Source organism: Hypomesus nipponensis, chromosome 10 (assembly GCF_054491055.1).
Source record: "Hypomesus nipponensis isolate SF chromosome 10, ASM5449105v1, whole genome shotgun sequence".
Classification (NCBI taxonomy): domain Eukaryota; kingdom Metazoa; phylum Chordata; class Actinopteri; order Osmeriformes; family Osmeridae; genus Hypomesus; species Hypomesus nipponensis.
Window position 1 is genome coordinate 3515661 of NC_140370.1, and position 15721 is coordinate 3531381.

Sequence of the window (15721 nt, forward strand, 5' to 3'; positions counted from 1 at the left end):
CAGCGGTCACAATGAGCTCACACAAACAAGCCAGCACACAGCCAGCTAGCATGACTCAGAGTTAGCTAGCTCTGTGGGGAGCAAAACACTCACCGAAAACAACATGCCGGGTACAACAAAAGCTCTCTACATATACACTTACAACAGCTAGCCACCGGTGTGACCCCTGGGCTAAGCTCTGGAACTCGGCCTGCAAGGGATGCTATGCTACAGTTTTTTGCTAACACATAATTACAACATGGAACTCGTATTTCGGCACCCTAAACCTACAAATATAGCAGTGGAGCATGATGGATCGGATAACTTACGCTTGCTGCTTGGGTACTCTGCTTTGTTTAATATGTAGGGATCATATATAGGGGGTCAAATGGCTGAGCAGTTAGAAAAGCTGGTTATGAATTAAAAGCTTGCCAGTTTGATTCCCGGCCGTGCAAAATGATGTTGTGTCCTTGGGCAAGGCACTTCACCCTACTTGCCTTGGGGGAATGTCCCTGTACTTACTGTAAGTCGCTCTGGATAAAAGCGTCTGCTAAAATAACTAAATGTAAACATTGTTATGTCTCACTGATTCTCTCTTTTTAGAAAAGTCAGGTGGCTGAGCAGTTAGGAAATTGGGCTAGCAATCCAAAGGTTGCTGGTTCAATTTCCGGCCGTGCCAAATGACGCTGTGTCCTTGGGCAAGGCACTTCACCGTACTTGCCTCGGGTGGAATGTCCCTGTACTTACTGTAGGTCGCTCTGGATAACAGTGTCTGCTAAATGACTAAATGTAAATATAGAACGCTATAGACTGATGAGCCAAAACATTATGACCACCTGCCTAACATATTGTTGGTTCGTCCATGCGCCTGACCCCTGCTGAATTGGACTGAGATTTGAGGAATTTGGAGAACCCCATGAACACTTTATCATTACCATTCCTGAACAATGTGTGCAGTGTGACAGGACTCATTATCCTGCTGAAAGAAGCCACTGCCATCAGAGAATACCAGTGTCATGAAGGGGTGTCTGCAGCAATGTCGAGGTCATTGGCTCGTGTCAAACAGCGGTGGGCCTTGGATGCCCAACACCCTGTCACCGGTTGGTGGTTTGTCCATCCTAGGACCACTGCCGTTAGGTCCTAACCACAGCTGACTTGGAGCACCCTAAAAACCTCACACTCTGACCCAGCCATCTGTCCAGAACAGTCTGGCCCTTGTCAAACTCCCAACGCCCATTTCTCCTGCATCCAACACTCCGACTATGAAAACTGGCTGGCTGGCTTACCATCTAATCTACCCAGACATGAACAGGTGCCCTTGTTAGGAGACCATCAATGTTATTCGCTTCATATGTGAGTGGTTATCATGTTTTGGCTCATCAGCGTAAATAGTGGATGAATTGAAATGCTTTGGACTGCATTATGTAAAGCAGATGTACACAAACAGGCAATATAGAAAGGAATGCGTTGACGTCCAGACTTGAGGTCTGGGTGTGTTCTCTGCTCTCGCTCTGTATGTTCTCTCGCTGTTCATTGCGATTCTATGGTTTTCCTGAACCACGCCAACCCCCAACCCAATTTATTGTCCCCCTTACGCCTCCTTCATCTCCTTTATCCCCCCCCCCCCCCCCTCTTCTCCGTATGCTGGTTAGCGTCAGGAGCAGTATTTGGTGTCGCCTCACATCAGGCATGTCTGCCCATGCGGTGTTTCTGAATCTGACAGGCCAGCCGAGCGGAACAGACACTGGAACTACACAAACCTCTCACAACCCACTGGCCTGCCTGCCTGCCTAGCCTTTTCTACTTTGGGAATGCCTTCACTGGAAACAGGGATGACATCACTGATGTAACAATGACAAGATCCAGTACTGGTTATCTCCAGAGAGAAAAATACTGACATGACACATCAACAACCCTCAGACTTTCCCAAAGTTCCATGTCTAACTCAAATGCAGAGAGGAATGTTGCTGTGTGTATTTAGTCCAGTGAATACCTGGCCTCAAGCAAGAGTTATAGGTGTTTTATAGGGATTTTGTTTTTGCTGAGTGGACAAAAGAAACATTTGATGAAATAAGTTTTATTTTCATCTCATGTCTGTATTTTCATCTCATGTCTGTAGTGTAAAGATGCCCTTAAAGCGGTTGATTTACAGTACCAGCATTAGAGAAGTTGTGGCAATACAGACAGATAGTGGAACAACAGACCAACACCATACTATTGGAAATATGAAAAACAATATGGGCTCGAACTATTTATAAGAGAGAGCTCAACTTAAAATTCCTTGAGCTCGAGAGGAAATCTCAATGCACATAGAAGGATTACCCGTCGCAGGTAAATAATGCTCTCTCTCACTTCCCTTCCTGTTTGTTGGTCACTTCCCGTTTTGTATTTCTACGATCGCAAGGACACCAAATGTTTTCACAGTTTCATGGTCTGACATGAGTGAAGTGACCTCAGTTTTTTTAGGCCCACAACTTAAGCTTGAGACAAAACATTAGCTCACAAAGTCAACAGTAAAATGGAACTCTGGGTTAGCTCAGCTTGACATCAAGGAGAGACAAAGGCATTCAGTTAAATGTCCGACAGGTGTGTTGAGTAATGCTTTTAGGACTTGTAACTGAGGAGCAGGCTCGGTCATGCTGGGGACATTTCATTGAACACCGTTGCTTGATTACACAGCTATTCTTTCATTTTCTCTACCTCTGGAAGCACCCGACTGCTCAAGTCCCCCTGGCCTCAAAGGCCCACCCTCCCTCCATCTTGCCCTCTTTCCTCCCCCCCAATCATCCCCGCCTCCCTCCAATCCCCGTCCCAAGATCGGACCAATCGGCTCAGCTATTTTTGGTCTGAGTGGCGAGGCTTTCAAGGTAGACAGTGTGGAGTAAATTAGAATGACAAGGACGAGGAGCGGACCCACACACACACACACACACACACACACACACACAGAACTCCCCGGACCGCCCCTCCCCTCCTCTTACCCTAACCAATACATCCCCATTCCTACCTGACAATTACTGTAGCCGAAGACAGCTTTTAATGATCCATTGTGCAAACAGACCGCAAGGCCCGGTCATCAAGACTAATGTAACCTCCCACCCCCTCCTCCCCCCTCCTCCTGGCTGTTACCCGCTTGGGCTAACGTGGATAGCATATCCAAAGGACAGATTATTGCTCCTCAAACCTTTACTGTGCCGAGACAAAAGGTCACAGCAGACTGTGCAGGGAAATTCATCTCCATGACTGTGCTTTTGCTGCAGTCGCCAGAGGACAGGTTGTCTATGCCCCCCCACACACACACATACACACACACACCCACCCTCTGTATTGACCAGCTCTAGCAAAAGTCCAAAACCCAGGGTTCAAAGTTGAATTAGTCCTGTCTGATAAAGGCCGCCAACAAATCAGAAGCAGTTCCAAGGGTACGCACGCTGCACGCTCTGTGTTTGATGGCGTACATTGTGAAAACTGACCCAGAGCATTGATAAGGTCAGTACTTTATTGTCACTCAATAGCTCCCCATTAGAGGTCAAAGGCTCTCTCTATCTGAAGCTTCTTTCAAGGAGAGAAGACTACAGGAGATCTCTCTCCCTCTCCCTCTCCCTCTCCCTCTCCCTCTCCCTCTCCCTCTCCCTCTCCCTCTCCCTCTCCCTCTCCCTCTCCCTATCCCTCTCTCTCTCTCGTCACATTTTCCTACCCACCACCACATGCACTACAACTCCCATAACCTACACAACTTCTCAACTCTGTTCTACAATCTAAAACCCAAAACAAAGGCTGAGTCCACAGGGAAGTTAGCCCAGAAGGTGAGCCTCCCATTGTCCCAGACCTGGCTGTACAGCTGTGGGGCCATGGCCTTGGCCTTTCCACACGGCTGCCTCCATGTTTAGTACACACAGCGCAGGCTCCTTGACCCTCTGATGACCCTCCGCAAACATGACCCACTTCAGAAAAGCTCAGCTTGCCTTGCAGCTGCACCCCACAAATCTGAAACCAATGTCCTCCCTCCCTAAACGGGTCAAAGAGGCCGCTGACACAGAGACTGACAGAGGGAACAGGCTCACTATTGGACACCGCCCGCGAGACAGACGGCGACAGCAGACTGCAGCCGCCCAAGACTGACAGGAGCTGCCTGCCGTGGTCTGGAGGTAGCCCTCCCACTGACAGAGCCTGTGTTGAGAGACTGAAGGGTGGGAAGCACACAGCAGCACTTACTGAGGACGTAGAGGGAGAGGGTGATGCCGGCCAGACAGAAGCCTTCAAAGAAGCGCACGGTGCTGAACATGGGCACGTTGATGGAAAACGCCACGGTCAGTCCGAACACCAGCATGAAGAACACAGAGATGATCAGTACCGGATGGCGGCCAAACCTGATGGCCAAGGAGAGGAGGAGGAGGAGGAAGGAGTTGATGTGACTAAATAGCTTTCATTTTGTGATTTACTTGTTCCCTCCCACAAGACAAAGGGTACAAATGAAGAATTCCCATAATTAAAGGGTCGGTCAAATGTTAACAGAATGAGAAAGACTTACCAGTCGGCCAGGACTCCGAACACCAGGTATCCAAAGATGGAGCCCACCAACAGGGAGAACTTGGCGATGTGGACTTTCCATGCTGACTCACAAACCAGACTCCACTGTAGAGACAGAGAGGAAGCACATCAACAATACACATGAGCCCCTCTACTCTCCCACATAACGCATCATTAGAAACAACTTTCTGAGACCTTTTGGTGGATTGCAAACCTCATTCGTCGTGGCTTGGGTTTCTTAACCAGCCACCCACTTATTTACCGAGTTTCCAACCCCAAAAGATCCCTATTCTAGCACTGTAGGAAGAACAACAAGAGATCAGAGGGGAAAACCAAGAGTTCACAACCAAGAGCATGACCAGTATGCAGACAGGGTCTTTCATTCTAATAAGTACATCCCCTACTGTGTCTAATCATATGTAACATACCCCCCACTGCCTTCCCTCCTTCCTTTCTCTCTCCCTCTGGCTATTGACTAAATCTCTTCTCTCCAACTGCAGTGGGATTCCCTGAATGCAAAATGTGTGTGTGTGTGTATTTATCCCATTTGCTTCCAGAAAGTGTACCTACTCCGGCTTTGTACATGTCTAGGGGTTTAGCCCTGGGCAAACACACCCAGATAAAAAGGCACATTGAACTAACGAAAATCAAGTCATATTATCAATCGCGCTCGAGTCTTACTGACATTCTCCATTCAATGTGTATGTTGCAGACATGGGTGTACGGGGGCGAGTCGGAGGGCAGGGGGGGGGGGGGGAACCGCCTCTGAGCACCCAGCTGTCTGGAGGGGTTGGGGGGCAGAGACGAGAGGGTGGGGGGGTGTCGCAGGAGGGGCCTGGGTGTGGAAAAAACTGTGTGTGTGGCGACAGGTGCATGACACGTGGTGTACTCAGTTGACATTCTTCAACCTTGACCAAACACTCTACCTCCACCACCACAGATTATGGAAAGAAATATATCCACAAAGTAGTCTCGAAAAAAATGTGTTCAAGTTCATATGTTCATAGTACATCATAGTTACATCATAGTTATGATGTAATAGTATCATATAATAGTATGATTCTATAGTATCAAGGTCAAGTATGAGAATTGAGCAGACTTGTATGTGTGGCTCCTGCTCTAAGCCAGGGAGATCATAGCCTCTTGTAACCTCTGGTTCAACAACCTTGTTCAGATCTCCCGGATCCCCCACCCAGTGATCATGTGACTCACCCACACCAGTTTGGCTCTTTGCGTATCAGTGTCGCCAGAAGGCAAACGAGTTCCAGTTGCGCAACAACATCTCATACAAGAAACTAGAGCGTGTCAAGAGAATCATGCTCTCTGTCTAAAGGGCGTGTATGGAGTGAACTGAAACTCTGACTATTATCCAACTGTGTGACAACCAAGGCTGTGGTCAGGGCCACAAACACTGGACTGTGCGGAATCACAGTTGACCCTACACTATATATCCCGTGGTTGAAAACAGGAAATCACGCTGGAAGGTATGACTAAGGTATGACAGACCAACACGTGCCTCACAGGCCACCAGACACACGAGACGGAGGGAAAGCAGGTGTCCACATTTGAGCGTACTAGCCCTGGAGGCTAGCTTACCCTTGCGCAAGACATCCAGTTCCTCTTTTAAGGACACGAAAACCATGCAGGTGACCTGCTGTGTCCGAATAATGCCGAACAAAGATAGTCAGAGCGACAAGGAGCTGCCTTTCTGAAGTGTCATTTAGGAGTTGCTAAAGGCAACACATCCATCCCGGTTAGGCGACATGACAACCGATGTGACAATGTGCTGAGCGTGGACAAGCCACAAGCAGGGGTCTAATGAGCTGCAGGACATTGTGTTCTCTCTCCAGGGACTGTGGATACAGGACTAACTGTCTCAGTCATTTGAATCCACTGAATTGGTCTCTCTGTGAAGACAGTGGGCAGGGCTTGATCATCTATTAGCTGACGGGCCGAGGACAAAAGCCCCACTGGTACCCCCATGGGTGAGCTTATGTCTGTCTGCGTGTGTGTGTGTGTGTGTGTGTGTGTGTGTGTGTGTGTGTGTGTGAATGGCCCTTCATCATCTGTGAGTCTGATTAGATGATGACAGCATCGGCTACAGGTGATGAATACATGTGTAACTACAGAAAGTCTGGGAAAGAAGGAGATGAGAGAGGGAAAGAGGGAGTAAGGAAGAGAAGAAGGAGAGAGGGATGGAGTGAGACTTAGCAAGTGGACGAGCCAGATACTGTGAAAAGACTGCTGCATGGATACTGCCTAGCAACAGACTATCGCCTTGGTTATCAGACACTAATTCCAACAGTACGTTTAGCGCCGATTGTTTCCTTACTAGGTGAAGAGAACACACTGCAGGAGTGGGAGGAATAAAGTGGGAAAGACAGAAAGACGGCAAGAGAGCGACAGATAAAAGATACCATGCAATGGCTGCTACCACTCAGAACCAACATTCCATGACATTACAACGCAGGGGTTTTTTCGGACTCCTTTTCGGTTCAGAAACAGCCCTTATCAGAAAACACCCTCCAGCACGCCTACCAACACACACACACACACACACACACTGCCTTTATTTTAATCTTTCAGTTCCACAGGCCCCCCTTCCGTCGCTGCTGACTTTGCAGCTGTTGCACAGCCTTTTGAATGCTGACTAGGCATCTGGGGATGGGATGCCCACTCTCAGTCTGGGATCTGAGGGCTGCAGAAGGGACAGGCCAGGAGAGGAGACAGGCTAGGAGACAGGAGAGGAGACAGGCAAAGAGAGGAGACAGGATAGGAGACAGGAGAGGAGACAGGCAAAGAGAGGAGACAGGCTAGGAGACAGGAGAGGAGACAGGCAAAGAGAGGAGACAGGCTAGGAGAGGAGACAGGCAAAGAGAGGAGACAGGCTAGGAGAGGAGACAGGCAAAGAGAGGAAACAGGCTAGGAGAGGAGACAGGCCAGGAGAGGAGACAGGCCAGGAGAGGAGACAGGCCAGGAGAGGAGACAGGCCAGGAGAGGAGACAGGCCAGGAGAGGAGACAGGCTAGGAGAGGAGATAGGAGAGGAGACAGGCCAGGAGAGGAGACAGGCTAGGAGAGGAGACAGGCTAGGAGAGGAGACAGGCAAAGAGAGGAGACAGGCTAGGAGAGGAGACAGGCCAGGAGAGGAGACAGGCCAGGAGAGGAGACACGCCAGGAGAGGAGACAGGCCAGGAGAGGAGACAGGCCAGGAGAGGAGACAGGCCAGGAGAGGAGACAAGCTAGGAGAGGAGACAGGCCAGGAGAGGAGATAGGAGAGGAGACAGGCTAGGAGAGGAGACAGGCCAGGAGAGGAGACAGGCTAGGAGAGGAGACAGGCTAGGAGAGGAGATAGGAGAGGAGATAGGAGAGGAGATAGGAGAGGAGACAGGCCAGGAGAGGAGACAGGCTAGGAGAGGAGACAGGCTAGGAGAGGAGACAGGCTAGGAGAGGAGATAGGAGAGGAGACAGGCCAGGAGAGGAGACAGGATAGGAGAGGAGATAGGAGAGGAGACAGGCTAGGAGAGGAGACAGGCCAACCGGGTGAACTGGGCAGCTGGAGAAAGACAATAAAAAAGAGGCACGCTGGGTCCTATCTGTTACAGTATCACCTCTCAATTTTTTTTCAGAGCCTTCTTTTTTTAGTGGTACATTACTCCACAATGTCCCTATCTCTGCCTTTGCTAAGTTCTCACTTCCCAATTAAAAAGGAGGATGAGGCGATGACAACCTTCTTCTGGCTCCCCGAGGTGTTTGAGCTCTCGGCTGTAATAGAGAGGTTCAGCTCAACTCCCAGCAGCGTGGACACACCGCAGGGTGTGAGAGTATCAGAGAGAGAGCAGGGGAGCACAGGGAGACCCTATCGGTGTCTCTCGGTTGATGATCCATTCTCATTTCAGCAGCTCACTCCAATTAAGTCAAGCCCCCAGGAAGGAGGCCCCAGACGCAATTAGAATGGGCCCCCTCCGCACTGGCCAATCACAAACCTCTTACTCTTTTTTCTACGCGCTCCCTCGGAGTGGCTCTCTAGCAGGAGCAAAAGTGTCCCGCTGACAGGCGGTTAATCGTCATGCAGCGCATACACTCCCTGAGACATAACCCCAAGACATCCACCTCAGAACCTAGAAAATGGCTGTACTAGTCATTGCCGTGGTTGTTTACGTGGGTACGTTAAACATATAGGTTGAGGGTTGATAGGAACAGTGGCTCATTTCCACTGGGTTTGCACTCAGCGGGCCCTGTGCTTCCCTCCCGTCTCCAGGATAGGGTGACCGGGTATTGCGCGACAGGGTCGTGTGCAGCGGATACGCCCGAGTAATCCAAACAAGACCCGAAATGCCAAGGCAGCACTTCCTGTCTTGGTGTCACATCCTGGTGCGTCAGCGTTGGACACGATGATCCTGGGAGGAGCCTCGACTGTCGGCCTGTTCCCGAGGCCACGGCCCAGAGGTCAAATCTCACTAAGACACTGTTGGGGGGGTGGGGGGTGGATTCCATTCCAATGTGTCCATCTGGGGGAAGACCTTTGAATCCGTTTCACTTCCCCCTCGTGGATGACCTTGCCAGACTGCGGAAGGCTGTGTAGGGAGAACAGTCTCCAGTGACTGTGGCTGCCTACCCTGGCCTACAACACAAACGTGCAGTGCTAGGCTCCCCTCTCAGGTAGTACAGATATGGGAATTTTCCAGATCCAACGTGAGCAGTCCAGCACAATCATGAATGTTTCACCTTGGAAAGGAATTGAACGATCGCGCAGACATATTCTGAACCCGATTAAAGGGGCTTATCTTTAGCGAGAACCATAAAGCCAGTCGGCCTTCCGTCCGAGACGGCCGAATCCCCATGAACGCAGGCAGCAAACGCGAGTTTCGTGCACGGGTCCTTCGGTTCTTGGTGCCATATAAAAGCGCCACCTTTGCAGTGTTTGTTCTGCCTCTTATTGACTTGGCTGCTGGCATATGAGCAGGCCTCGGTGTGGCCCCGCGTGCCCCCGCCCCCTCCTCCCCCAGCGCAGGGCCTTGGCATCAGAGCCTGGCCCGCACATCAAAGCTGCTCAGTCTATGCCCCTCTCGATGAGCACTCTCAGCCCCCCTCATGAGGCAAGTATTCAGGTGTGTGCGGGTACTGCACCGCACCCACACTGCATTGGTGTGTTTGCATTGATTCTGATGGTGCCGTTTCCAGAAGCAGCCGCGCTGCACTCCCACAACACGTCCATAACAAAGTCAGCCGTTTGCTTCAGTCTGGTGTAAACACACCTGTACACGCCTTGGAAACACAAATGACACAGAGGGGCTGAATTGATCCATAAAGGGACAACCTTGAAATCTGTCCTTTGACGTGTATCTTATAGAAATCATGATCTCGCCCTGCTAGAATTTTGTTCGCAAGAAAGACAACATGAGTACAGTACGTTTAGTTAACATAACCCTGTAACACACTAACATACTGTAGTTGTGAAACCGATAGTTGTCGGTTTAACAGATTGACAGTTTTGGAACCACAATGGCAAAACTAATCTAATCAAAGTAGGTTTAATGTAGGCTGGGCAGTGATGCAAGATTCTAATGACTTCCATAACTTCATTATTTCATATTCAATAAAACGATGTAGCCTACAGTCTTTTCTACCCCAAAAGTACCCCCCTTGTTTAAATTAACCCTAAATCCAGATATGTAGTGAGGAACCTAAAATTGGCGCATGCAGCACATGCTTACTGTTTGGCCAAGGGACATCTAAACATAAAAAATCGGTGTGAGGGGTTATTTTAGGGAAGCTCTTAGGAGAGCTCTAATGGCGTGACAGTGCAACTCATTAATCCAGGGCGAAGCGTTTGTCCGGTGCCGTTCTGACAACCGGCACATTCCGCCGTGCTCCGTGTGCTGAGGCGGGGAGCCCGCTGTGACATCTCTCCGCGATAGCTTGCACCTCGTCAGCTGTTGATGATGACTCATGGCAACCCGGTCTGTCGACAGTGCATGCTCACTATCTTCCTAGTGGTCTCCCCACACACTAGTTTGACGGACATGATTATTCATAGACCCCGTGAATAAGTTAATGGTGCGATGACACGCTACAACATAACCCACCCACCGTGGATAACCATTTCACAGACACTGTCTAGGACTTAAATTGTGTTATCAAATAAATTGATCTTAAATATATGAGAAACGTAAGTGTTACGTAATGATCTCCTACAGATTTGGGGAGTCTAACCCTGGAAGCCGTGGAAACAAAGATGCCGGCATATCTGCAGTTCTTGATTATCTTAGTTTCCCCACTGTCCATGTGGGCTAATCAGAAAAACATAATTAAACGGATGGGAAGTCATTATAGATTCTATCAAGCTGTAGCACCTACCTTTGTAACCACATTCCGCACAAGTCCAGTGTGCAGCTCAAATGTCCATTCCTTGCACATACATTGCATGTTAGCAGAATCATTGTGAGTGCCATAACTGCCATTGGCATAAATGTACGCTGGACGCGTAGTGCTATTGCCAGGACCATTATATAAAGAAGAATGAGTTCTTGACAAATTGGTCGTGTTTGTCAAAGGCTGAACACATGTGTTGTTCGGCTGGGCAAGAAGGAAATTATCAGAGTACTGGCTGAATCCAATAAATATCGCCGGGATCCATGTCAGGACGATTAAATGTCTCTGGTACTTCCCAAAGCCTCCGAGAAATGGCAAGACACAACCGTCAATGCGAGTGAGCGATCCCGGCGACGTGGATTCGGGGGGCACAAAGCCGTTCTCCGGTTGATGGTCCTCCGTTTCGAGCTGCACCACGGCCATCGCGGTTTCGCTCATGGATGCGTCTGTAGCGCAGCCGGTTTGGCAGTGCTACCCCTGTCGACTCCACAATGCGTCAATGCCCCCGCTCTGCTAGTGAAAGCTGTGCGCAGTCAGTCACTGGAATTGAAATAAGACGCACTTCTCTATTAACAGGAAGCTGTTCACTATGCTTCTCTCCCAAGTGGACAATCCCACCACTGCTGTTATTAAACGATACGCACTTGGCTGACCGCAGGTTCAAATCGAGTTAGATTAATTAAGAAAAGTGCGAAAGAGAAGTTTTCCATTCGTATCGATATTCTCTTTCGAGTTTGATTAATTTGCATACAGTCAGCGAAGGTGTAATGCAGTGCCGGAAGAAGTGGTTAAGGGTATTGCCCTGCCCCTTTTTGAGACTGCTACAGGTAGGCCTAACACACCTGTCCCAATACAAATGCCTTTCTCATTTTGAACACACAACACCATCCATTTCTTTCCTATAGCTAGTGCTAGCCCATTCAGCTACATTCATATCAGTCTACACGCCCACGTCAGTTCTTCAGGCTACTGTTGACAATGTGCAAATGGTAAAAAAAACAGAACTGGTTTGTGAAGGAGGAATTCGCTCAACCCCCGCCCCTAGTCAACTAGTCTTAGTTGACTGGGGTAGGCCTATTACCGACAACGCGCATATGGCGTTGTGCTTGGGTGGTTCGTTGAAATATTGTAATGTCCCACCTATATTATGGTGTAATAACTGGGAGGTTCACATCCAGCATCCAGTAGAGATTGTAGAAAGAACTTGTGTATTTTGGGAGTAAAACACAGAAGGAGAAAGGTAAACACACTCACCTTCACCTGTGTTTGTAGTTGTAGGCAATGCCCCCCTCTGCAGTTAGCAGTATGTCACTACAGCGTGTTGCTGGAAAAGACTGCAGTGGGCCTAGCAGTGTGCTGCATCGAGTTGTCATTGACACACTGCTGACCTCTACCGGTCGACGCGAACAACAGCGGGATAAAATTGAAAGACAATTTTAAATGTACGTCCATTGTTTTAATTTGTGAAATGAGCATCTATTCACACTGAACATTAATTAATGGTACTTAATAATAACTAAAACACTTGATAACAGCTATAAAATTTCTTATAACGTGTCTTAGTATTGTTCAAAACATTTACATTTTACATTGATTCATTTAGCAGACGCTTTTATCCAAAGCGACTTCCAAGAGAGAGCTTTACAAAGTGCATAGATCACTGATAATAACAACAAGATTGCCCCAGAGCATTGCGGGTAGCCAAAAACAAGAAGCACACATTGTGAAGAACCAAAAAATAAGTGCTAAAGGGAAGAAACCATAAGAGCATGTAGTTAAGATTGTTGAGATTGTTTATTGATTGTGTGTATATTATACACACAATTGTGTGTGACAAGGGGTCCTGTCAACAGAAATATGCACAGCTGTGACAGCACCATTCACAATCTCACAGCACAATCTGTTATTGTTCAAACCTATGTGTTTATCTCCTTGGCAACCATTTCAGGTGTGCCTAGGAACCGCCCTTGTGAGAAGGAGTTCACCTGGGTGTGTACCACATAAACTGTCAGGAAACTTGTCAGAAGTTTGCTACAGTTTGAGAATCATCTGTCAATTCAAGATAACATCAGACCTATTTGGATTTCAGTCTCTCCATGCAGACAAATCATTATAAAAATGGGCAGAATCAAAGAGTTTTTGTATGTCACTGGTCTCAGGGCTGACTGGGAAAAAAGAGAGCTTTATTGTGAGAAGAAGTAGATAACATTGTTATTCATTTGAGTCAGTCTGCAGCTCAACAGTCGACCCTGTGGATCACAGAAGGCTACTGTGACAGGGATAACCACACCCCTCCAAACTCACTTCCCAGACTAGGCTGCACACTATACTTACTGAGTATACTTTAATAGGCAAAGTGCAAACTATCCATTTGCAATTGATCAATAGTATATCCTGTAGCGGCTGTCAAAATCCAACTGAGAGTGTCTAAGGACTTGGCAACACATGACGGCTTCCCACATTTACGGTATCTCCTTTGAAACACACGCAGACACATACATTCACAACTCAAATTTTTGATTGAATCTTGACTGTTTTCACGGAATGCAACCGTTCATGTAAAATGCATAAATATTTGTAATTACATTTTTTATTGAGCAGATACTTTTAGGTGACACACACAGTTCATACAAGTAAAGCAGATCCACAGTTCTAATTGTTTTTAAATGGTTTGTGCCAAAGAACAGCTTGTATTTTTACCAGACCCAGTGCAACAATAGCATAATCTGAACACCCATTACAAGTTTATTGAATCATTGAAGAAGTCAGACAGTTATAGGGTGGGAAATGTAATTTGTGAACATTCACAGGATTTGGTACGATTGTATGACTCAACCAATGATGCCACTGTCTGGTAGAATAAGGTGTGTCTCCAGGTGATAGTGTCCTTCAACAATTATCATCACTGTGATTCAGGCAGCACAAGTAGAGGCGTAGACCTAAATATGAATACAAACACATTCAACATACAAAACGTTGCTGCCAGCCTTGATCTGTGTGTCTCTCATGTCAATGATAACCGGGTAGGATATCGGACCACCATTTATCAAGTTATTGAAGGAATATGGTACAATGTTGTCTACAAAATGTAGTACTGTGTCACTTTGTCGACAAGAGTTGTAGCAGGAGTGTATCTACACGTTTGTTTTTTGGAATAGGGCAAATGTGTTCCACCATGCTTTATCCCTGCACCCTGTGTGTGTAAACTTTACAATACACCATTGTTCCACTCTTAAGTGAAGCTCAAAATAACGGTTTCAGGAGTTATTTTCAAAATGATATTTGGGATGGTCATGTGGCTGATTGTGGCTGCACAAAACAGGAATACAGTTAATGATTCCCTATGCAGCAGGAACTCTGTAATATTGTGACCAACTTTTACTTTTATGGCTCAATGTGACAATCTCTCTATGCATACAATAGGCGCATACATGTGTTTTTGTGTGTGTGTGAGTGAGAGAGATAGAGAGAGATAGAGAGATACATCTATAGATTGATAGATAGAGAGATAGACAGAGAAAGAGATAGGGGAGGGGGAGAGAGAGAATGGGTAGCAGAAGAACAGGTTGCATGAAGCGAAAGTGGCCATTGCGCAAATTTCCCAAGCTGTGTCATTTGAGCCGTGAAGGTGAGATTATGCCACAGGGGCGACTGTTGACATAGAGCAGGAGGAGAAGGGTGACACACCCTTTCTAACAGCGTACCTTGGTGATGAGTACCCTGACAGGGTGGCCACACCTTCAGACACTGTTCAGTGATTACACACTACAGCTCTGACTAAAGTTTCCCCCCTCCCGTCCCTGTCCTACACGCGAAATGAGAGTGGAACGTTTTCATATCGTGTCTCCAGCTGCAGTTTAAGTGGCATTGCTCAATTGCTGCCCCCCCCCCCCCAAAAAAAAAAAATGCTCATACTGTTGAAAATGTCAAACCCCAATCTAATTTAGGGAGTGGGGTCTGAAGACAACAAGTCTGATCCTGGTGCAGGGTATGAGGTGGAGTTCCTGGGCCCTGTCATTTGTGTTCCTCTTTCTCTGGGTGTTTCCTGTTTTCTGGACTACAGTTCTTTCTGCAGGTTCAGTCATGCTTTAGAGTGTCCTGGTAAAGAAGGGATTACTCTGTGCATGAAGAAAACAAAGGGTAAAAAAAAAGGAGGAAAAAAAATGTAGCTAGATTCAGTGTGTGGGTGGATGTGTGTGTTTAATCTTATGAACAAATAATGAAGTATAAAAGACAACCAAAGAGCAAAGTTTGCCAAAAAGCAGTCGATCAACTGGATAGTTAAACAGTCTGTTTCCTTCCCGCACCGAAAATAAAGGGTGTGTAGAAGAATCCAAGAGGCCAAAACACCAGAGGGCAGAATGTGTCCAAGTCGACTGTCCACTGACTGAGACACAGGCTGTATTCTGTGGCTGGCTGTGTGTTATATCATGTCTCTACACTAGTGTCAACAGGTCAGTGGGTTATTATTGTATTTTAACAGGAGATTTAGATAATGTTGGTGGTATAACATGGTGGATTTGTATACAGAAATATTAGTTTGACAGCAGAATCACCTACTGAAGGTTGATCTCTGTAAAAACAAACAAGGTTTTTATCCCCCCACTACCCCCCCACCCCCATCGGCCCCAGCCCCCCTTACTTTTACTCATACAGACACGCTCCCACACTAATTCACACAATGTCCCGTAATGTGTTTGACTATGAGTGGGGAGTCTCTCAGACACTGCAGACTGGGCGTGTGTCACCACCTCCTCCTTTTCTTGCTCCTTTCCCTTTTTATTGTCTTCACACGCCCACCTTGATGTCTTCGAAATGGTTTCTTTAAAAGGCAGCGAT

General features: G+C 47.5%; 1 protein-coding gene across 1 annotated transcript in view; it reads right to left on the minus strand.

The window, feature by feature from the left end:
• Positions 1-11851, minus strand: part of LOC146270845 (solute carrier family 22 member 23-like) — a 31636-nt gene extending 19785 nt beyond the window's left edge. Inside the window, exons 1-3 of the mRNA XM_084707454.1 lie at positions 10868-11851; positions 4511-4614; positions 4195-4349 (exon numbers count right to left, since the gene is read on the minus strand). Of these exons, the coding sequence (XP_084563580.1) occupies positions 4195-4349; positions 4511-4614; positions 10868-11320 (712 nt within the window). The 5' untranslated portion in view covers positions 11321-11851. The remainder of the gene's footprint in view (positions 1-4194; positions 4350-4510; positions 4615-10867) is intronic.
• Positions 11852-15721: the final 3870 nt, after the last annotated feature.